The sequence below is a fragment of the Muscardinus avellanarius genome (genome assembly GCF_963383645.1).
Source record: "Muscardinus avellanarius genome assembly, chromosome: 8".
Taxonomy (NCBI): Eukaryota; Metazoa; Chordata; class Mammalia; order Rodentia; family Gliridae; genus Muscardinus; species Muscardinus avellanarius.
Genome location: NC_137794.1, coordinates 14,083,451 through 14,105,602, shown reverse-complemented (window position 1 = coordinate 14,105,602; position 22,152 = coordinate 14,083,451). Strand labels below are relative to the sequence as shown.

Below are 22,152 nucleotides of genomic sequence, written 5' to 3'. Positions count from 1 at the left end.
TTCACCCCTCCTCCACTTTACCAATTCATTGTGTCTTGTTTAACTACCTTAGAAATGTTCTCCGTTGTTTTCACTGCAAATGGATAGTGTTTCTTCTTTTTTATGGCTTAAAATAAGCTTGGGAAGCAAGACTTAGAACTTGCGGTTTGCATCACTGAACTTAGCATCTGGCTGTTATTGTCTCTATTATATGAAGTTGCTACCTAATTAGCCTTGACCAACGATTAATTTTCTTTCTTCTTATTCTACCTCAGTTTTTTACTCCAGTGTTGGTCACAGTTCTCTAACTTTGACAATTTATGCACCTGTTTCAGCCTGGCTTACTCCCTCCCGCCCCATGTTTAAGTTGATCAGAGCTGTGGGAGGGTCATGCAGGGAGAGCAGATTTGTAATGAGATCCTTTCTAGGGGGCCCTTGCAGCTTGGTGATTCCTGCCTGGATTATGCTCATATTGTTAGAATTTTTCTTCTTTATTTATTTTTAATGAGCTTTGGTATAACAAGGCTTTTATGTTGATTCATTTTTGATATATGTCCATCTAAGTTTATTATAAGAAATAATTTATAACCAGTTCCACAATTTCTTATCCAAATTGCAACCTACTAGTTCTTCCATAGAAAAGAGTCTGAGGATGAAATCAAATATATGTAACACCAGGCTATTTGCAAGATCCTAGATGGCAAAGAGAATCATACTTTGTTAGAATTCAAGTACTGTAGGTGTTAATTTGAAGAGTCACATAGGCATTGATTTGAAGATTTCGGTAGCAGAATAAAGATACTGAACTCGCTTTGTAGTAACCAGGAATGCCGTGGCCTCTTTTTGTTGTTACTTTTAAAAACCATCTTACAAGCTTTATATTTCCTCCCTTTTGTTCATTTTTCTTAATATAGGAGTTAAATATCTTAGAAGTAAATCCAGATCTCCCAAGACACAGCAGTGGACAAAAACAATTTTTTTCTGAGAGTCTGTGTTAATTATTGAGCAGAAATAAAGGGGAAAAAATAAAGGGAAAGGAAAGGAGGGAGTTCTGCTGAGCACCTTAACCATTTCCAGGTTCATTCCCAGTTTTATGGAAGCTAGTGTGTTGAGAGGGTACAACAGAGCAGCAGTGGGGCGCAACCACAATGCCCTGTTTCGTCAAGACAGTTTGTAATTTGCTGATGAAAGTGGTTTTTTCCTTCCGTCAAGGGAAATTTTGAATTAGTGATATTCACCGTGCCCACTAGTACTCATTTCTGCTTAAACACTGGCTAGATTTCATTGTTTTATGCCTGAAAAATTTCTGAACAAAGACGTGAATTTCTTTTACAGTTCCACGAAGCTTGGACTAAACTTATGGAGTGGCTCGAGGAGTCAGAAAAGTCTTTGGATTCTGAACTGGAAATTGCCAATGACCCGGACAAAATAAAAACACAGCTTGCACAGCATAAGGTGGGTCAGTCATGAAAAGGAGCATGTTATCACATATATTTCAAGATCATTTCTAAATTCTTGTTCCATCATGAATGTATTCATCACTAGAGGGAAAAGACCTCCCAGTATGAACTTGAATTAAATTTAAAACCAATTGCCCTTAGGCCGGGCATGGTGGCGCACGCTTGTAATCCCCGCGCTTGGGAGCCGGAGACAGGAGGATCACGCTGGTTCGAAGCCAGCCGCGCTGGTTTAAGAGACCCTGTTTCCAAAAAAAAAAAAGTATAAAATAGGTCTGGGAGTGTAGCCCAGAGGTAGAAGGGCTTCCAGGAACCCCAGTACCACCAAAAAAACCCCCACAAAAAACCAAAAGCCAATTGCCCTTCCTGTTGGTCAGGTGACAATACTGTCTTTATTTTGACCGACCGTTTCATTAATGATTCAAGGATTCATTGTTAAAAAGAAAAAAAACATAAAATTAATATTAAAACTAGGGGCTGGAGGTGTGGCTCTATAGTAAAGCACTTGCCTAGCATGTGTGAGGTCCTAAGTTTAGATCCCAACACTGAAAATATAGTTAAAATGGAAAATCATCTACAATTTAAAACCTACCAAGGATTTACAGTGATTTGAACACTGGCATTTTAGTTTTCAGAACTGTCATGTCTTATAAAATTTTTGTAGACCAAATGCAACCTTACAGGTAATTCTGAGCGAGGTGCCATGATGCACCGATGTTATCCCAGTACTTGGGAGGTCCAGAAAACAGGATCACAGGCTCGAGGCCAATACGCAGTAACATAGCAAAACCTTGTTTCAGAATAAAAATGAAAAAGGATTGGTAATTGTAGCTCAGAAGTAGAATCCTTTGGGTTAAATCCCTGGTAACACACACACACACACACACACACACACACACACACACACACGATAATTCTGCAGTAAAAAGAAATAGAGATTTTGTGATATACATCCCTTAAAACAGAGGAATGGGAAAAATTGATGGCTACTACCTAAGAATTAGTATTTTGTTGTCAATGTGTATGTGTACAATTTCACCTCTCTCCTCAAAGACATAGTTAGTGGCTTCTTTGTGTAGAGTAGAAGCTTTTTAAAATATTTATATTTCTTTCACATGACATTCAGAGAGTATCCCCTTGCTGGGCACGGTGGCGCCCACCTGTAATTCCAGTACTTGGGAGACCGAGACATGATGATGGCAGGTTCGAGTCCAGCCTCGTCAATTTAGCAAGGTCTCAGCAGCTTAGCAAGATTCTGTTTCCAAATAAAAAATAAAAGGAGGGTGTGTGTGTGTGTGACTCGGTTGTAAAGATGCCCCTGGTTTCAGTTCCCAACACCACAAAAACAACAATAAATGAACAGAATAAAGAGCATTCCCTGCTCAACCTTCTCAGCTCTTTTGTAACTGAGCCTCCATATAATTCTGTCTGTAAAGTCACCACCAGCCATCAGGGTGAAGAGGTGGGAAAAGAGAGCAGCTCCTGCAAACACTTTTGTAACTTGAGGCATCTTCACATCAATCATGGCTTGAAGCATAACTCTAAAGGCTGGGGAAATCGAGGTGATGTAAGACTTGTCAACAACAGACGATTGTAGCCATCATCATCTTCACCTGGGGTGTTTACTTCCATTGTTGGGCTCCCTGGGAGGCTCATGGCAGAGGACGGTGGGAGGAAGTGTAGGGAGCTTCTGCTCTGTGACCATTGCAGGGCTCCTGAATGGCTCCTTCTGCAGCAGCCTCTGCCCGTGAGCTGCCACATCCAGTCTAGGAAACACAATGACAGTGAACAGCGCCTTCCACCCTTCCCCTCTGATGGAAAAATGAGAGCTTCCTTCTCAAAATAGAATGCCTCATTTGAACTTGAACATGGATGTTATGTAGTCTAATGAAAGTATATTACATAATAAAGTTACAAAGTCCTAGAAAAAAGAGTATGCAAAGAACCCTATTAGATTCTCCGTGCTGCACAACATTACCTGTTACCAAAGCCAACCATTCCTCTGAGATACGTTTCAAGGTGGTTCATTAAACCAGTTTTCAAGTCTTTTTCTGTTCATCATTGAGACTTTTTTTTTTCTTTCTGTTTTTTGTGGTACTAAGGGTTGAACCCAGGGGCACTTTACCACTGAGCAACCTCCCCTGTCCTTTCTTATTTTAAAACCAGTCTGGATAGGTTGCTGAGAGGCTCCTTTAATTGTTGAGGCTGGTCTCAAACTTGTAAATCAACCAATCCACAGGTCTCAGCCTCATAAGTATTTGTATTACAGAGCGCACCACCCTGCCTAGCTCCAAGCCCTTTACATTTTCTCTTTTGAAAGAGAGTTTTGCTAAATTGCAGAGGCTGGTCTTGAACTTATGACCCTCCTGCCTCAGCCGCCTTTGAGTCACTATGAATATTGGAGTGAGCCACCATACCCAAGGCATTGAGCCTTGGGATTTTCAGTACTTTATTAGCAACTTAATTTTATGGTAACTGTTGTGAGGTTTGTAGTTTATACTGACAAAAGATTTGGGGCTGAGAATGTCGCTCAGTGGTAGAGCATTTGCCTGGTAGAGACGGAGCCTTGGGTTTGATCCCCAGCACCATGAGAAGAAAACACACACACACACACACAATGTGTTTTACTTTGAAATCACTTTCTTAACAATAATAAACATTATCAGAGTCACTTGGTTTTAGAGAAAAATGAATTAAGTGATGTGAAGCTTAAAGATTTTTTCTACCCTGTTCCTGTGTAGGACGTGACACTGGACCCTCTGACTTGTTTGCTGATGTCTCACAGTGTTAGGACTCTGTTTGTTAGGGAAACCTTTTTAAATGCTTTTTACCTATTTATTTATTAGTTCCCAGGAGAAACACAAGTTGTTTTCTTGTTAAATATATAGGAGTTTCAGAAATCCCTAGGAGCCAAGCATTCTGTGTACGACACCACCAACCGGACTGGGCGTTCTCTGAAGGAGAAAACTTCCCTGGCTGACGACAACCTGAAGCTGGATAACATGCTGAGTGAACTCAGAGACAAGTGGGATACCATATGTGGAAAGTCTGTGGAGAGGTAAAAACGTCTTTGCAGGCCGTTTGGTTACTTTATAAAGGCTACAACCTTCCCTCAAATATCTGGTGGTGGTAGGGGTTTTTTGTTTTGTTTTTGTTTTTGTTTGGGGGGGGGGGTCTTAGGGACTGTTTTAGTCCATCTCTTCCATCACAGTAACCCAGATCCCTGGCGTGAACCAGAGAGAGAAGGAAAAGTTTATTTGGCTCATGGTTTCAGAGGTTAGTCCATCTTCAGCAGACTCCAAGGCAGGCATGATGGCAGCACAGTGTGGTGGAGGAAAGCTGTGCTCAACTCAGTGGTGGCCGGAAGGAGACAGACAGACAGACAAAAAGTCCCAGGGGCAGGCATACTCCTCTAGGTCATCCCCTAGTGATCACTTCCTCCCCCCACGCCCCACCTGCCTCTGTCACCTGATAAATTTAAATGATTAGTCCTGCAGTGGGCTTACCCGCTGATGAGATTAGAGCCCCGAGTCAGTTATTTCATCTCTGAATACTGTTGTGTCAGGGACATACTTTCAACACACGAGCCTCTCGGGTGACAGTGCAGGTGTAAACCGTAACAGCGAACTCTGCCTTGGAAACATCTGTGCTAAATATCCACTCACAAGCACCTGTTTCGAGAAGATTTTGCTGTTCCTTATTATTTGTTTTGAACTGCTCGTTACAATAAAAAATGACAGGCTTCTCTGAGCCTGTCACCTTTCATCCAAGTTCCCCAACTGCTTCTCACCGATCTCCCCAAAACCACCATAGCCCATTTCCACATAGCTACTGGGATTGTTTTTTAAATGTAATGGTTATTTATCATTACCCTGCTTCGTGCCCCTCCGGGACCTACTATTTGGGTGTGAGACAAAAGACAGACTCCTCCATGTCCTGTGTGAGGCACTGCTGATCTGACCCCATGCTCCTCCCGACCTTCACCTACCCATTTCCTATCTCCCTTTTCCCCATTACACTTTGTGAAGGCACAGGCTTATTTTAAAATTTTCAAGTGTTTGAGAAAGTACAATAATAGAAGAGTTCAAATATCTTGTAAATGTTTCATTTTTTTTGGGGGGGGTCAACCCTTAGTTTTAGTTTTGTCAAAAAGGTTGAATATCAGCCGAGCATGGTGGCACATGTCTGCAGTCCCAATAGTTGGGAGTCTGAGATAGGAGAATTGTAGATTCAAAGGCAGCCTTAGCAATTTAGCAAGAACCTGTTTCAAGATAATAATAATAATAATAATAATAATAATAATAATATAAAAGTGCTGGAGGTGTACCTCAGAAGTAGACTGCTTCTGGGTTCAATCCCCACTACCACATACACACACACACACACACACAAAAAAAAATATTGAGTATCTGTTGTTTGAAATGTTTGAGACTAGAACTCAGATTTGGGATATTTTTTCAGATTTTAAATATTTACATAAACCTCAGTCTAAACATAAAATTCATTTGTTTCATATATCCCATATCCCATGTACATTTAGCCGACAGATAATTGTTATTATTATTATTATTATTTTTTTTTTTTTTGGTACTGGGGTTCCTCAAAGCCCTTCTACCTCTGGGCTACACTCCCAGACCTATTTTATACTTTTTTATTTTTGGAAACAGGGTCTCCTTAAGCCAGCGCGATCCTCCTGTCTCTGCCTCCCAAGCACGGGGATTACAAGTGTGCACCACCACGCCTGGCTATTATTATTATTATTTTTTTTTTACTGTGCATAGAACAAAGCTTGATGTGTGGGATTTTCCACTCATGGCATCATAGTTATGCTCACAAGTTTCAAATTTTAGAATACTTTGGATTTTGGATAGTTGGACCAGAGATTACCAACCTGTATCAAGATTAAGTAGAATATTTTATTTGGTTCTAGGGAACTTCACAATAAGTTTTGAATTGTTAATTTTTAAATGTACACGGGTTCAAATTTATAGAATTGAGCAGGTGTGATGGTACACACCTGTAATCCCAGTACTTGGGAGGCTGAGACAGGAGGATTGCTTTTTTAAGGCTCATCTCAGCAACTTAGTAAGACCCTGTTTCAGAATAAGAGATAAAATAGAATGGGAGGCAGAATTTAGTTCAGAGTAGAACGCCCCTGGGTTTAATCCCTAGTATGGAAAAAATATATAGAGAAAAAAAAACTAGTGTATTTACTGTGTAATAACTAAAAACAAGCTTTAAAAATATTTGAAAAATTAAAAAAGGCTTGTTTTTAATGTAGAAACTTGAAGGATCAGTGATTTCCAGAGTTGGTGATAAGGGAATTTTCTGGGAACAGATCCCATGTATTTCATGGACAAAAGAGAAAATTTGAGAAAAGAATTTTTTTTTTTTTTTAAGGAAAGCCAACAAACAGCAGAGAATATTTTTTGTCCTCTTGAATACTTCTTAACGGGCGTGAATGACCTTTAGATATTCACATAGATGGGGCAGCTCTTATGTTACTCAGAACAATTCTTCTACCTTTTTTTCCCCAGGCAAAACAAATTGGAAGAAGCCCTGTTATTTTCTGGACAGTTCACAGATGCCCTGCAAGCCCTCATTGACTGGTTGTACAGAGTCGAGCCCCAGCTGGCAGAAGATCAGCCTGTCCATGGAGACATTGACTTAGTGATGAATCTGATCGATAATCACAAGGTATTATAATCCGGGGCATTTCATTTTATCTGGTTGTTGGATTGTTCAGAGTATAGAGAGAAATGTAACCACTTAATTCAGCCCTTTAAAACCAGAAGATGATGTCATATTTCACCACTATCTTCGATATTTAAATGTGTGCACATTTGAACAAAATCTGGATGCCAGCTGTAAAAGTGATTGGGGAGCCAGGTGTGATGGCGCACGCTTGCAATCCCTATACTTAGGAGGCTGAGACAGGAGGATCACAGGTATGTGACCAGCCTCAGCTACTTAGCAAGGCCCCCTGCAATTTAGTGAGACCTTGTTTCAAAATAAAAATAAGGCTGGGGGTATAACGCAGAGGTTGCCCCTGGGTTCAATCCCCTAATACCCCCCCCACACACACACACACAGTGATGGGGAGAACTGTAGGGTAGCTCAGTGGTAGAGCGCTTGCCTACTGTGCATGAGACCCTGGGTTCCATCCCTGGCCTCAAAGTAATTCATTAAGTGATGGGGGGTTGACTTGGGAATATAACTCAGTGGTAGGGTGTTTGCTTATCATATATGAGGCATTGGGTTCAATTCCCAGCACCAAAAAGGAAAAAAAAATGTGATGGAGGAAAATTGCTTTAGTTATCAGTGAAATGCGTGTGTGTGTGTGTGTGTGTGTGTGTGTGTGTGTGTGTGTATCTGCGGATGGAACCCAGGAGTATTTGACCTCCAAGATATACCCCCTGCCCTATTTTTTATTCTTTATTTTGAGACAGGGTCTCACTGAGTTGCAAAGGGCCTCAACTAAATAGCTGAGGCTGCCACAAACCTCCATCCTCCAGTCTCAGCTTCCCCAATGCTGGGATTACAAGCATGTGCCAACATGCCCGGCAATGCTTTTGTTTTTAGTTATCAGACCTAAGACTTTTTTAGAAATTGAAAAGTGATTTTATCCTTTGGTGCTTGAAAACATTTTTTTTTTTTTTTGGGTGGTACTGGGGTTCCTGGAAGCCCATCTACTTCCGGGCTACACTCCCAGACCTATTTTTTATATTTTTTATTTGGAAACAGGGTGTCCTAAGCCAGCATAGCTGGCTTCGAACCTGCGCGAGCCTCTTGTCTCCGCCTCCCAAGCGCGGGGATTACAAGCGTGAGCCACCACGCCCGGCTTGAAAACATTTTTTAAGAATGTTTTACTTTCTTTAGTTATTCATTTAGACAATTATATATTGTCTAAATGAATTTTTTTTTTTTTGGTGGCACTGGGGTTCCTGGAAGCCCTTCTACCTCCAGGCTATGCTCCCAGACCTATTTTTATATTTTTTATTTGGAAACAAGGTCTCTTAAGCCAGCAAGGCTGGCTTCGAACCTGCGCAATCCTCCTATCTCTGCCTCCCAAGCGCGGGGATTACAAGTGTGCACCACCACGCCCGGCTATATAATAAAATTTTAAATCATCCATTCTGTGACACAAAACTAGGTCATCCATTGCCTCAGCGTGTAGATTTGTTACCTGATCCATTGGGGTCATTATATTAGATGCTTTTCTTTTTTAAGAACTGTTTTAACCTTGTCCCTTGAACTGTAGCAGTTTATGAATCAACAGCATGTGCTATGAGAGATTTGTACTTATTTCAAGAAAATCTACATCCTTGCAATCCCCTGATAACTAAAGTCACAAAAATTAAAGATATATTTGAGGCATTCAGCATCAAATATTGTCATCAAATGACACATACAACCTAAAGAACCCCGAAGACAGCAGGAAGCATGGTGCTGATGCGGGATGGTTGTACCTGAGGAGCCTTTCTGTGCCAACGTCTCACAGTACCCTCTCTGATTCCTGTTATGTTTCCTCCTTGTGGTTTTTTATTTCTTAAAATTTACTTCATTTTAAAATGTCCTCTTTATACTTCCCTGGTTATGCTATTTTGATTTACCTGTTCTCTTTAAAATACCTGGTCCCTTTGCATTCTTACTTCCCTTTCCTTTTCCTATTCTGTGATTATATTAATTGAAAAGTTTGTTATATATAACAGAAAATAAGAGAATAAATAAAGGATATTGACTATGCCTACAAAATCTAAAGACCTTAAAAATTATAGTGGTTTGCTTGTATCGAAACAAATGTTTTGTGCATGATTAATCGAAAGTTTTTCGTTTCCTGGCACTCATTCAATGAGTAATGAATAGCGTAATGTTACTTTTTACATAAATACCATTTTTATAAACTCACTGTCTAAATATTTACTACCCGAGGCTCTTGCCAGGGTTTTTATATATTGAAAGTCATCAAGAACGAATTAATCATTTAGCATTAGTAATACAATTGGAAGGCTCATGAAGTTTAAATATATAAAGTACATTGGAGAGTCTACGCAGAGCTGCTGGACTGGTCTTATCACAAATGGCATATTTAGACATTGTCCCTTCTGTGAGTGGGTATGTGTGTTCTCACACGTGACCATACGGTGCATTCGCATATGTTTGTATCTGACTATCTACAAGCAAATCTCATTTAATACCACTTGAGTGACATCTGTCAAAGAATTCGCCATACTGCGTTTAAACTATTTTTTTGGATGGCCTCCCTTTTGTGACTAATCTGAGTGTCAGAACAGAAATTCACAGATGTGCCCAATGGAAATGTTCATTTGTGATGATTTTTTGAAAAATAATTTAATTGCATTCTCGAGAGAAGATTGACTATTCGCAAGATCTGGTTTTACACATAGACTCTTGGGCCAGAAATGACGAATTCTGGCACTTCTTAGATTTAAGTCTGTGTCTGGAAGAAGCTAGTGTTTCAAAATAAGAAGATTGTGTGTCCAAAAGAACTCTGGGCACATCAGCGTTCATCCAAATGAGGCAGGAAAAAGAAGCCCCCAAGGCTTTACCTATAAGCTAAGAGGAAAGGATTTAGTGCTCTTAATTTGAAATTCTGAGTTAGTGCCTAGGATGCCGTGAACATAAAGGCACGTTGTAGGACAAAGGGCCACGTTCCAGCTCCCTGTGGGACTCGTGCTCTTTCTCAGACCTGCCCTCATCGTTGTCTCTGCAGTGGGTTTCTGGGGAGCACGGCAGCCAGCATGCGTGTGAAGCTCACAGTAGTGATCCGAGAGGAACGGGGACGCCTTATTAGAACAATCATAGACAATCAAAAGAGGAATCCGACACATTTGTGCATTTGGCTAATTGAAATAAAGACGTTTGACTGCCATTATTTAATCCAATGTCATTAAAAAATAGGGTTCTATTATCTTGTTTCCTCATGAGAATGTTACAGGACCGGAATTTATGCAAGAATGTGTTGGAGCTCAAATATGAGCAATAGGTCATTTCATAACCTTTGAAGATGCCGCCAAAGTTAGGGTCATTAAACTGTAGGTCTTCGATGTCTGTATGGATGCTTAATAAGCAGATATATTTCAAACAGTACATTTTGTGGTGGTGGTTTTATACTTAAAAATTAATTTTAAAGCATGATCTCCTCTTAGGTCTTCCAAAAAGAGCTGGGGAAGAGGACCAGCAGCGTGCAGGCGCTGAAGCGCTCGGCCCGAGAGCTCATAGAAGGCAGCAGGGACGACTCCTCCTGGGTCAAGGTCCAGATGCAGGAGTTGAGCACGCGCTGGGAGACGGTGTGCGCGCTGTCCATATCAAAGCAGTCACGGTTGGAAGCAGCCCTGCGTCAGGTAAGAACGCTGCACGTAATAGGAGGGCGTACGGAGAAACGGAGGCAACATCAGCAAGAATGGCTCTAGAAATGAAGACCCTCATTTCTCAACCTAGACAGTCATGAAGAAGGGAACTGTCATAGTGCCATTGCCTTGACCTCTCCTCTGCCCTCCCTTGAGAGCTTAAAAAAACCCACAGAGGGAGATTTGTCGTCTTCATATACATGCTGCTTGAGTGAGTTACCAGCTTTAAAGCACGATGGGCTGCCATCCGTCTGAAACCAAGTTGTGAACTCGGGAATCATTCCTCATGTCAGCCTTACTAATGTATTAGATATTGTCTTATGTTTATAAGATGCAGCACAATGCATCTTTATCTTTTTAATGGGGATAATTACACAATTTAATATTTTTTTCCATTGAGGGGAAGAATCTACTACATGGTCTGTCAGTTTTCCTAACAGGCATAATTGGGGATTGTGTGTGTATGCTTGTCAATTGTTAGGCAGAAGAATTTCACTCTGTGGTGCACACCCTCTTGGAGTGGCTGGCGGAGGCAGAGCAGACCCTGCGTTTCCATGGCATTCTTCCAGACGATGAGGATGCCCTCCGGACTCTCATCGAACAGCATAAAGTGAGTAATTTCTAAATGCTAAAGACAAATAAATGAGAAAATCCAACAAAGTAGAGAAAATAGAGTCAGGACTGTAAATATGAAGTCCATGAATATTTTCCTTCTCTGAAAGTAATGAGCATCTGGGACATTTGAGGATCTGTATCCTCCTTGCTTCCGTCATTGGGTTCCCACACACAAGGTATAGCTATCTTTTTACATTTCCTTTTTAGAGAAGCTGATTATAGTCACTTTGTCCCATATCTGTAGGAAGCACATTGATCTTTCTAAAGGGTTAGTTGGCTTCTGACTCAAATTAGTCAATTTCATTGCAGTTTTATGTCGACTTCAAGAGTGAATTTTTTTTTTTTTTTTTTTTTTGTGGTACTGGGAGTGGAACCCAGAAGCATTCTACTTTTGAGCTACACCCCCAGCTCTATTTTTTTTATTCTTTATTTTGAAACAGGGTCTCACTGAGTTGCAAAGGGCCTCACTGAGTAGCTGAGGCTGTCTGTGAACCATGATCCTCCTGTCTCAGCCTACTAAATGCTGGGATTGCAAGCGTGCGCCACCACACCCAGCTTGTGAAACTTCTTTAATGAGCAGTTTGGCACATATAAAACTATACCAGGAGAATTATAATTTAATAATCTTGATTTTTTTTTTTTTTTTTGGTGGTACTGGGGGTGGAACCCAGAGGCTTTCTATCTCCGGGCTATGCTCCCAGCCCTATTTTATATTTTATTTGGAAACAGGGTCTCACTAAGTTGCTTGAGAGCCTCACTCGGTAGCTGCGGCTGGCTTCGAACCTGTGCGATCCTCCTGTCTCAGCCTCCCAAACGCAGGGATTACAAGCGTGCGCTGCCACGCCCGGCCAATAATCTTGATATTTATAAGCAAGGCAAGCAAGTCATTTAATAACAGTTTTTTAAATTTCATTTTTAAGCGTTTTGCCACTTCTATATTTAATCAAGAACCTTTAAATCCCTTTTAGAACTAACCTGTAGTATAAATTATAATTTTTAAAAATGAATTCCATAAGTAGATAGACTATTGAATATCAACTAACCAAGTAAAAATCTGGCCCTTGAATTGTCAAGCCAACATCTTTCCCATGGCAATAATGCATAGACTTGACAAAACCCTTAAGAGAGTGGCCTAGATCGCTCTTAACAGATGTTTTTTAACCTTTAACTCAAAAAATCAGGACTTCACAATGGTAACACTCAGTATAGTGTTGATATCAGCATTTCCTGTTAACTTTAAAGGATCTTTCTAACACCACTAAATAACCTTTCCTTTCAAGGTCAAGTTGGAAATACATTCATTCCACTGTTGCATGGATTTTGTCATCTAAGAGGCTCCTTATTTTAATTAATGATCTCTCTCAAAGAGAGGTTAGCTAACATGAAGTGGCAAAGTATTGCCTTGTAATTAGTAAAAGTGATGCAAGGTTGGACAGCAGTATCTGGAGGAATAAAATAGCTATCTACGCAACTTAAATTTGAAGCTAAACTATAAGATTAGGAAAACCACAGGACATTTACTGATTCAGCTGAGCATTTAAACATATCGTTCATGTTCTGTCGCCATGCATGATGGTCAGCGAGCACTGAGGTTCACAATGTACTAGGGTTTGGGTCTCAGAGTAGCAGTAAGCATGAGCTGGGCCCCCATTGACATCTGCAGAGCAAGCCTAACTACTTGCAGAGGAGAGCCTATATGTGATATTGTCAGGAAACTCCCAGGAGGAGGTATCAGGGGTAGTAGTCTTTTTACAGTGGATTATCTACAAATGTTTTAAATAAATATTTAAATAGCATAAAATTAATAGCATTAATATAAGTGTTTATTAGTAATAATATTTTGCAGTAATGTTGTTTATCCTTTTTTATTTTTACCACTTCCCTTCGTACATTCACCAAAGAAAAGCAGAATATTTAATTTCTTAGTATCAGTCAGCATCATCCAGTTTCTAAAAATGTTAAGCTTTCCCTTGTGAGTACAAACCATGGAAGGTGAAACTCTCAGGCTAGAGGGGAAGAGAACCAAATGGAACAGGGAGTTGATGTCCCACCCGTGAGATTCCAGGCATGACCCTGGCTCTTCTAGGGCATAGCAGTGATGAGAAATACAAGATCCGGGCCGGTCGTGGTGCTATGCACCTATGACCCCAGTACTTGGGAGGCTGAGCCAGGAGGATCACAAGTTCAAAGCCAGATTCAGCAACTTAGCGAGGCTCTCAGCAACTTAGTGAGACCTTGTTTCAAAATAAATGAATAATATACAGCTGCGAGTGTAGCTAGTTCAGAGATAAAGCACCCCTGGGGTCAATCACCAGTATCCCACACACACAGATACAGATACACACACACACACACACACACACACACACACACACACACAATTACATAATCTGTAGCAGCTATCTATTGGCGAAATACAGCTTTTATTAACCTGTGTGGGTTATTTTTCCTCTTAGTAGTTTCTTTATTTGAGAGAGTCTATTGGGGAAAATTAAAATACTTTTAAAACTAGGTTAAACATCAGCTCTGGTGGTACATGCCTGTAATCCCAGTACTTGGGGATGCCAAGACAGGATGATCGCAGGTTAAAGGACAGTCTCAGCAAGCAAGACTCTCACCCACCTGGCAAGACCCTATTTCAAAATAAAATACAAATAGGGCTAGAAGTGTAGCTTGGAGGTAGAATGCCCCCCACCCCCGGTTCAACCTCCAGTCCCCCAAAACAAACAAAAAAAGTAGATTATGATATGAAAAGAGTAGATCATGTTACCCGAGTATATAATCCATTGAACTTTTACTACATGATGGTAAACGTGTGTAAATAAAAGACCAAAAACTAGCCGGGTATGGTTGCACATACCTGTAATCCCAGTACTTGGAGGATGAGATGAGGGGGATCTCAAATTCGAGGATGTTTTCAGCAACTTAGTGAGACCCTGTTTTGAAATTAAAAATAAAATAGGGCCAGGGATATCACACACACACACACACACACACACACACACACACACACACACACAGCACAAAAGTGAATAATACGGTCTTTTACTCTTGTGAACCTTCAGGTCTAGTAGACAGTGTGTTAACAGTAACAAGGGAGCGGAATGCCACAGCTGCTGCACAGAGGCTAAAAGACAGAAGGCCACTGTTGACTCTAGCAAAAGACTCACTGAAAATAAAAATGAGTCCCCTGCTCACGTGGCACGAGCGGCGTGGTGTTGTCGCTGTCTGCCGCTTCTGTGCTCACTGCGATCAAGAGTCCTCTTTGGTGCAGGGTCCACATGGGCAGGCGAGTCCGGGTGCTCTGAAGACCCACGTGACATTTTAGAAGCAGGTTCTGTGTTTTTAGGGCAAAGGCCCTCATTTTTCTTCAGCCACGTGTTCAGAATTCTCTGGTCTGTGTGCTCTGAAAACAGTTTTGTTTTATTGTTATTTTTGTCGTAGTTGTTGTTTTTGCGGTACTGGGGATGAGACCTATGACATGCTACCTTTGAGCTACACCCCTGGTCCTATTTTTCATTCTTTATTTTGAAACAAGGTCTCACTAAGTTGCGGAGGGCCTCACTAAGTAGCTGAGGCTGGCTGCGAACCTGCCATCCTCTTGTCTCAGCCTCCCAAGTACTGGGATTACAAGCGTGCGTGCGCCACCACACCCGGCTTGAATAAAGTTCTGATGATAGAAAGTGGAATTAGGCCTGAGGGACAGTTGGGCTATTTGGAAAGATCGTCCTTGACCTGATGAAGCCTTGGCTAGAACTGCGTAAACAGCAGAGGGTCTCACTGACCTTTGAAAGGGGCAGGCCTCACTCGCCCAGGCCGCCTGGGGTCAGGGCCGTTTGGCCTCCTCAGGACTCACTTGAACTCTGATCCCTCTCCCACATCCCCAAGGCGTATACGCTCCTTGCCCAGTCTTCTCATGCTTGATACTTTTTTGATATATATTTTTAATCTTTTCTGGCATATTTAATGCTATTTTATTTTATTTTTGGTGTTACTGGGGATGGAACCCAAGGGCCTTCTACCTCTGGGCTACACTCCCAGACCTATTTTATATTTTATTTGGAAACAGGGTCTCTTAAACCAGCTGCGGCTGGCTTCGAACCTGTGCGATCCTCCTGTCTCAGCCTCCCAAGTGCGGGGATTACAAGCGTGCGCCACCACGCCCAGCTTTAATGCTATTTTAAATACTGACCTCCTTATCTTTTTGTTGTTTCATTTTTGTTTTTATTTGGAGATTTGGGGTTTAGTTTTTGCTTCTTTTTGTTTTTATTTTACCTTCGTGATGGGATCTTGCTATCGTGGCCAGACTGGTCTCAAGTTCCTGGGCTCAGGGGATCATCCTCCTGCTTCAGCCTCTAAGAATTAGAGATACATGCCCAGCTCCAACTTCCCTGTCTTATTTGTTAGAACTTTTTTCTTTTTGTGGTCAGTATTGTTTCTCTGTTTGGCAATATTGTCTCTCTCAATCCTACTCCCCATCTATAATATAATTATATCCACATTTTCTTTTTTTTTTTTTTTTGCGGTACTAAGAATGGAACCTAAGGGCATTTTACTTCTGAGCTACACCCCAGCCCTGTTTTTTGTTTTTTTTTAATTCTTTATTTTGAAACAGGGTGTCACTGAGTTGCAAAGGGCCTCACTAAGTAGCTGAGGCTGTCCACGAACCGTGATCCTCTGGTCTCAGCCTCCCAAATGCTGGGATTACCAACGTGCACCACCACGCCCAGTTATATCCACATTTTCAAAGAAGGACTATATTTTTAAAGCATCAAATATCATCCTGTCCTTATGTTTTACATGCATGTTGGAAGGCACTTAATTTCTTTATTGGTGCCCCTTTCTCCTCCAGTGTATTCCTTCCAGCTGTGAATAAACCGATTGAAGTTCTTGTTTGCTTGCTTGCTTGTTTGTTTGTTTAACCCTGGCAGTAAATGAACAGTCCCCAGACTTGTTTTCAGCCAGTGCCAGCGGCTAATTGAAGTCTTTGTTTCTGCTGTAGGAATTCATGAAGAAACTGGAAGAAAAAAGAGCTGAACTCAATAAAGCCACCAGCATGGGTGACGCCGTTTTGGCCATCTGCCACCCCGACTCCATCACCACCATTAAACACTGGATCACCATCATCCGGGCCAGGTTTGAGGAGGTCAGTGTGTCTAGATCACCTTGAGAGCCGCAATCGCTTTGAGAGTCGGGGTCGTGGGGGAATTCCAGCAATTAAATGCTCCCATCGTCATGGCAAAGCGGAGCCCCACCTGAAAAGCGCTTTTTAAAACCCCTCGTGTGTGTCATCTGTCTTCAGAATTCTCTTTTCTTTAAAAAGGTAGAAAGATTTGCAGCGGTATCCCCCAAACCCTGGGCCACTGTACAATATTTTTTCTCACTTCTAAATGTGTATATTGAATAATCCAGCACTGAATAGTGTGCAAAGCAAAATATATTCATAGGGTGAATTAGCATATATAGTGTAAATCAGCTCTGATTCAGTGTGTGTGCGTGCGTGTGTGTGTGTGTGTGTGTGTGTGTGTGTGTGTGTATGTGTATTCATTCCTGGGATCTGAACCAAGTCCTCTTCAAACAGCATCTTGGTGGGATCTAAAAAGACTGAAATCATTATGGGTCTGGCCCAGAATGATCCTAATTTTCATTTAAAATTTGTATATTTTACATCAGTGCAATTACTCACAAAGTTGGAAGAAATCCAGAAAAATTTCTGTTTCCTCAACAGGTGCTGGCCTGGGCAAAGCAACATCAGCAGAGATTAGCAAGCGCTCTGGCTGGGCTCATTGCTAAGCAGGAGTTGCTGGAAGCTTTGCTGGCTTGGCTGCAGTGGGCTGAAACTACCCTTACTGACAAGGATAAAGAAGTCATCCCCCAGGAGATCGAGGAGGTGAAAGCCCTCATCGCAGAACACCAGGTAAAAGAAGTCGAACCCTAACCCCCGCTAACCATCGCCACCCGAGGTTTTTCCCCCCCGCGGTACCTTTCCAAAGATCGCTCTGTGCTGTGACCTTCTCTTTTTCCAACGTGCTCCCCAGCTCCTGGGAGCTGGGGTTCTAATTCTACAACCACCCTCAAACTCCTCCCTTCACACTTTCCCGCTGGACCTTTGCAAAACTCTTTCCTTTTTGCCATCTGTGAGTCTGTGCTCGGGTGGCCCTGTTGTGAGCTAGCTCCTGTTCTGTCACTCGTCTCTGGATGTCGGCTCTGCCGACTCCTGCGTCGGCATCCTCAGCTCTCTGCTCCTCTCGCTCTTGGCATCTTGCTCATCCCCATGGCTGTCGCTGGTACTGATGGTAGGGTTTTGTGTTGGCCTGCCTTCTCCCCCAAGACAACCCTCAGGGCTCCAAGTACATCACGTCTAAAAGGGGACGTGTTGCCCTTCTTGGAAGGTTTACTTATGTACATTCTACTTGTGTTAAACTGAGATGATGGACGCCACACACGCACCCTGACTTATAGTTTGCTGAATGTGCAAAGAGAAACATTAAATGCCCACTCATTTGGTTAAGAAGTTAACATTGCCAATATTATGTTTTAACACAAGTCTAAGTTACTAATGTCTTCCATGGACTTGAGTGTCTCGGGTTATGTTCTCTGTAATCAGAGGTATTGGAATAGAATTCTCCAGTGTGATAATACTCCAGAGATGTGTTACTTTCCTTTCACTATTGTCTGTCGTGAGTGTGTGTGTGTGTGTGTGTGTGTGTGTGTGTGTGTTGCTGGCGATTAAACTCGGAGTCATTCTGCCTCCAAGCTCTACTTTCCAGAAAGATTTTATTTTTTATTTGGACACAGAGACTCACATAGTTGCTGAGAGGCTCACTAAATTGCGGAGGCTGCCTCACATCTGAGAGCCTCCTGTCTCATCTTCCCAAGTACTAGGATTACAGGTGTGCTGCACCGTGCCGAGCTCCTCCTTCTCCATCCCTGTCTCTGCATTTCCACAGCCATTGCCGCATTTCCCAGCTACAGAGATGCCTAGTCCACAATAATAAGAAGCCAAAGAGAGGGTAGGAAATAGCAAGATAGTCGAGCCCTTTAAATATAGCTGCAATAAACTCTAACTCCATTAACTTTTACTGTCCTTCAAATAGCTTCCTTATTACTTTAATGTATTTATATTTAATGTGGATACTATATGGCTGTATATCAAAGCCAGCTTCAGTATTTCAAATATGTAGGTGAAATGTGCCTCAAAGTAACAAGTTAGCTGGTATGTTTCTTAAGACCAATACGTGCTCACTAAAAACCCTTGTGGATTAATTTAATTTAAATTGAATGTCTTTATCAGCTGACACAGTTTGCATTCTTTAGAAATTAATAAATTCTACATTATACTGGTTTAGATATTTCTTCACCTAAAGATAAAACACGATAATTTCTTTTTCAAAAATAAGAATATGAAACCGAACATGGTGGCGCACACTTGTAATCCCAGTACTTGGGAGGCTGAGACAGGAGGTTTGCACAGGTTCGAAGCCAGCCTCAGCTACTTAGGCTCTCAGCAACTTAGTGAGGCCCTATTGCCAAGTAAAACATAAAATAGTTCTGGGAATATAGCCTGGAGGTAGAAAGCCCCTGGGGCCCCCCCATACCACTAAATAAATAAATAAGAATATGAGCTGGGTATCGTGGCGCATGCTTGTAATCCCAGTACTTGGGAGGCTGAAAGAGGAAGAGCGCAGGTTCACAGCCAGACTCAGTAACTTAGTGAGACCCAGTTTCAAAATTAAAAATAATTTTATAAGAGGGTTGGAGGTATAGCTCACAGGTAGAACCTCCGGGGGTTCAATTCCCGGTACCAAAATACAAATAAAAAAGAAATAGCACGGTTCCTTGTGTTTTTAGTTCGTTCCTAATGATAATCACTTATACTTCTGTTATGCCATCATTCCTTTTATTACAGACCTTCATGGAGGAAATGACCAGAAAGCAGCCTGATGTTGATAAGGTTACCAAGACCTACAAGAGGAGAACGGCTGATCCTCCCTCACTGCAATCCCACATTCCAGTCTTGGATAAGGGACGAACTGCAAGTAAGCAATGGCCACTTTCTTGAAAGTGAAAATGGTTTGAGATAAAAAAAAAAAAAAGAAGCTGGATCTCTTTTATTTTGAATTACCCTTTGAAATCAGTCTGGTGGATTAGCTCGTGTTCATGTGACTTCGGGCTCTCTTTACTACCTCTCAAACTTAACCTCCCAAAGATGACACTAAAAATAATTATAATAGCCGGGCGTGGTGGCGCACGCTTGTAATCCCAGCATTCAGGAGTCTGAGACCTGAGGATCGCGGTTCGCGGACAGCCTCAGCTACTTAGTGAGACCCTCTGCAACTCAGTGAGACCTTGTTTCAAAATAAAGAATAAAAAATAGGGCAGGGGGTGTGGCTCAGAGGTTAAATGCCCCTGGGCTCCATCCCCAGACCCGCAAAAAATCATCATAATAATAATTATTATTATTATTATTATAGCTTGGAGAATATTAAAAGAAGCACAGTTTACATGTGCACTTTGTGTGTTTCTGAATGGTGTCCTAGTGCCTCTTAAAAAGTGCATTTGGTGCTCTTGTAATGACCGCGTTACAGGGTAAGGACAAGATAAAGTTGCTGAGAATACTGGGGACAGACTCCCTGGCTGTTCCCCCCACTACCAAGTGGGAAACGGAGCCTTGAGCCTGTGCCTTGAACTCCTTCTGAGCCTCAATGTCCTCCTCTGTAGAAGGAGTTTATTTTAAGCTCCTTGGACTGGAGTGGGAATGAGATCAGCTAACGCATATGAGGTACTTAGCCAACTTCCAGGCATGTAGCTAAGTAATCGATAAATATTATTTATCCAGAGAAACCCCAGCCTGAACACTTATGTCTCGTGTGACCAATAAGTATGCCAGCAATTTTCCTAGGCTTTATCTAACCATTTAGTTAGATAAAGAAGTTGCTTTGAGATAATTGTTTAGGGAAGTTACAGAAAATTGTGAAAAACAGCTAGAAAGAGGGAGAAGAGGCTTGTGACTCCATAAACATGGCTATGAGACTCTGCACAGGAAACATACAATCCTGGTGGAAAGTGGATCCTCTGCACACACTTCCCTGCTGGACCAGGGTTTGTGAAGCATCCTGCCCCAGGGGCCGCCCAGCGTCTCCTGCCCTTACTTCTCCTCTTCCAGCCGTGTTCTCTCAGGACAGCTGCATTTGCTGAGTCTGAGATGCCGCTCACTGCCCTGGGAGATTTCTTTCTCTTGCCTTAACAAAGAAGGTTCTGCTTTGTCATTGAGATGGAATGAATTTTAAGCAGGAACATGTTTTAAGCATAACGTTATTGAGAGAGGAGTCCAATATTCAAATGGCCCCGTCGAGATATACTTCTCTAATTTACGCGAACAGTATGTGGTCCTTAATAAGTGAGACAGATTTGGCCCGTGACATTATGCAGCCTCTAAATTAGGACATTTCTACTTATAATAGCCAATAATTAAGTTGATTCAGACTCAGCCAGAAGCAAAAAAAAAAAAAAAAAAAAAAAAAAAGGGCCAAGCCTTACCGCATAGCCGAGCGCTGGAAACTCGCCATCCTAACTCAAGTTGTGTATTAACAGGAAAACGCTTCCCGGCCTCCAGCTTATACCCCTCTGGCTCTCAGACACAAATTGAGACCAAGAATCCCAGGGTGAACTTACTGGTGAGCAGATGGCAGCAGGTCTGGCTCCTGGCATTGGAAAGAAGAAGGAAGCTCAACGATGCTCTGGACAGGCTGGAGGAGGTGCGGAGACTCAGCCCTCCCCGCTCTAAGGCCGCCCCCTCCCCTTGCTCAGTAAACAGACGCAGACTCTTGCTATTTGAGCGCGTGTTTTATTTCTGAAGTGATTACCAAGAGTATGTATGTTTTTGGGAAAAAATTGACATAAGGCATTCAGATTTAGGGAATCCGTAAAGTAAAAAGCTCTGCTTTAACAATCAGATGCTGACTGTAGGAAAAGCTCCAACTTGACATGCGTTTTCTGGTGGCACTACCTGGCAAATATAACTGTTTCTAATTCATATCTTATTTTTGTATGTGGTAGTAGGAGTGAACCCAGGGGTGTTCCTCCTTTGAGCCACACCCTCAGCCCTATTTACTTACTTTTTTATTTTCATTTTTCAAACAGGGTCTTGCTAAGTTACTATGCTGGCCTTGAATCTGTGATCCTCCTGTCTCAGCCTCCCAAGTACTGAGATAACAGGCGTGCTCTACCATGCCGGGCTGTAATTCAGACCTTTTAATAGTAGTCTATACCTGAGATTTGGAGATTTAGGGTCATTTTAGATGAGAGCAAGGGGTCAGGTGAGAGTTCTCACAGTGGCCTCCGTGTGACTTTCAAATGTGCCTGGAACAGACCATCATTGTGATTTTGCTGTGATCAGAAATTTTCTGTTGAATTTTCTGGGTTAGGAATTTTATTTGTAAAGAAAAATTAATAATGTTAACTAAATAAGCCCTACCCAGAAAAATATTTCCAAGCCCCCTTTGTAAGACCATACCTGTCTTTGAAATGGGAGAGAGATGTGTGTTACCTGGGGGAACATTAAAAATAAATGTGTAGCCGGGCGTGGTGGCGCACGCTTGTAATCCCAGCATTCGGGAGGCTGAGACTGGAGGATCACGGTTCGCGGACAGCCTCAGCTACTTAGTGAGGCCCTCTGCAACTCAGTGAGACCCTGTTTCCAAATAAAGAATAAAAAATAGGGCAGGGGG

At 41.9% G+C, this 22,152-nt stretch overlaps 1 protein-coding gene across 10 annotated transcripts in view; it reads left to right on the top strand.

Moving 5' to 3' along the window:
* Window positions 1-22,152, top strand: part of DST (dystonin) — a gene marked incomplete at both ends in the record, with an annotated part of 523,923 nt that overhangs the window by 485,932 nt on the left and 15,839 nt on the right. For all 10 annotated transcript variants that reach the window (XM_080699914.1, XM_080699912.1, XM_080699907.1 and 7 more), the window contains 9 exons: window positions 1,315-1,434; window positions 4,325-4,494; window positions 6,974-7,133; window positions 10,607-10,801; window positions 11,289-11,417; window positions 16,425-16,568; window positions 17,151-17,339; window positions 19,332-19,461; window positions 21,017-21,180. In XM_080699914.1, coding sequence (XP_080556040.1) covers window positions 1,315-1,434; window positions 4,325-4,494; window positions 6,974-7,133; window positions 10,607-10,801; window positions 11,289-11,417; window positions 16,425-16,568; window positions 17,151-17,339; window positions 19,332-19,461; window positions 21,017-21,180 — 1,401 coding nt within the window. The remainder of the gene's footprint in view (window positions 1-1,314; window positions 1,435-4,324; window positions 4,495-6,973; window positions 7,134-10,606; window positions 10,802-11,288; window positions 11,418-16,424; window positions 16,569-17,150; window positions 17,340-19,331; window positions 19,462-21,016; window positions 21,181-22,152) is intronic.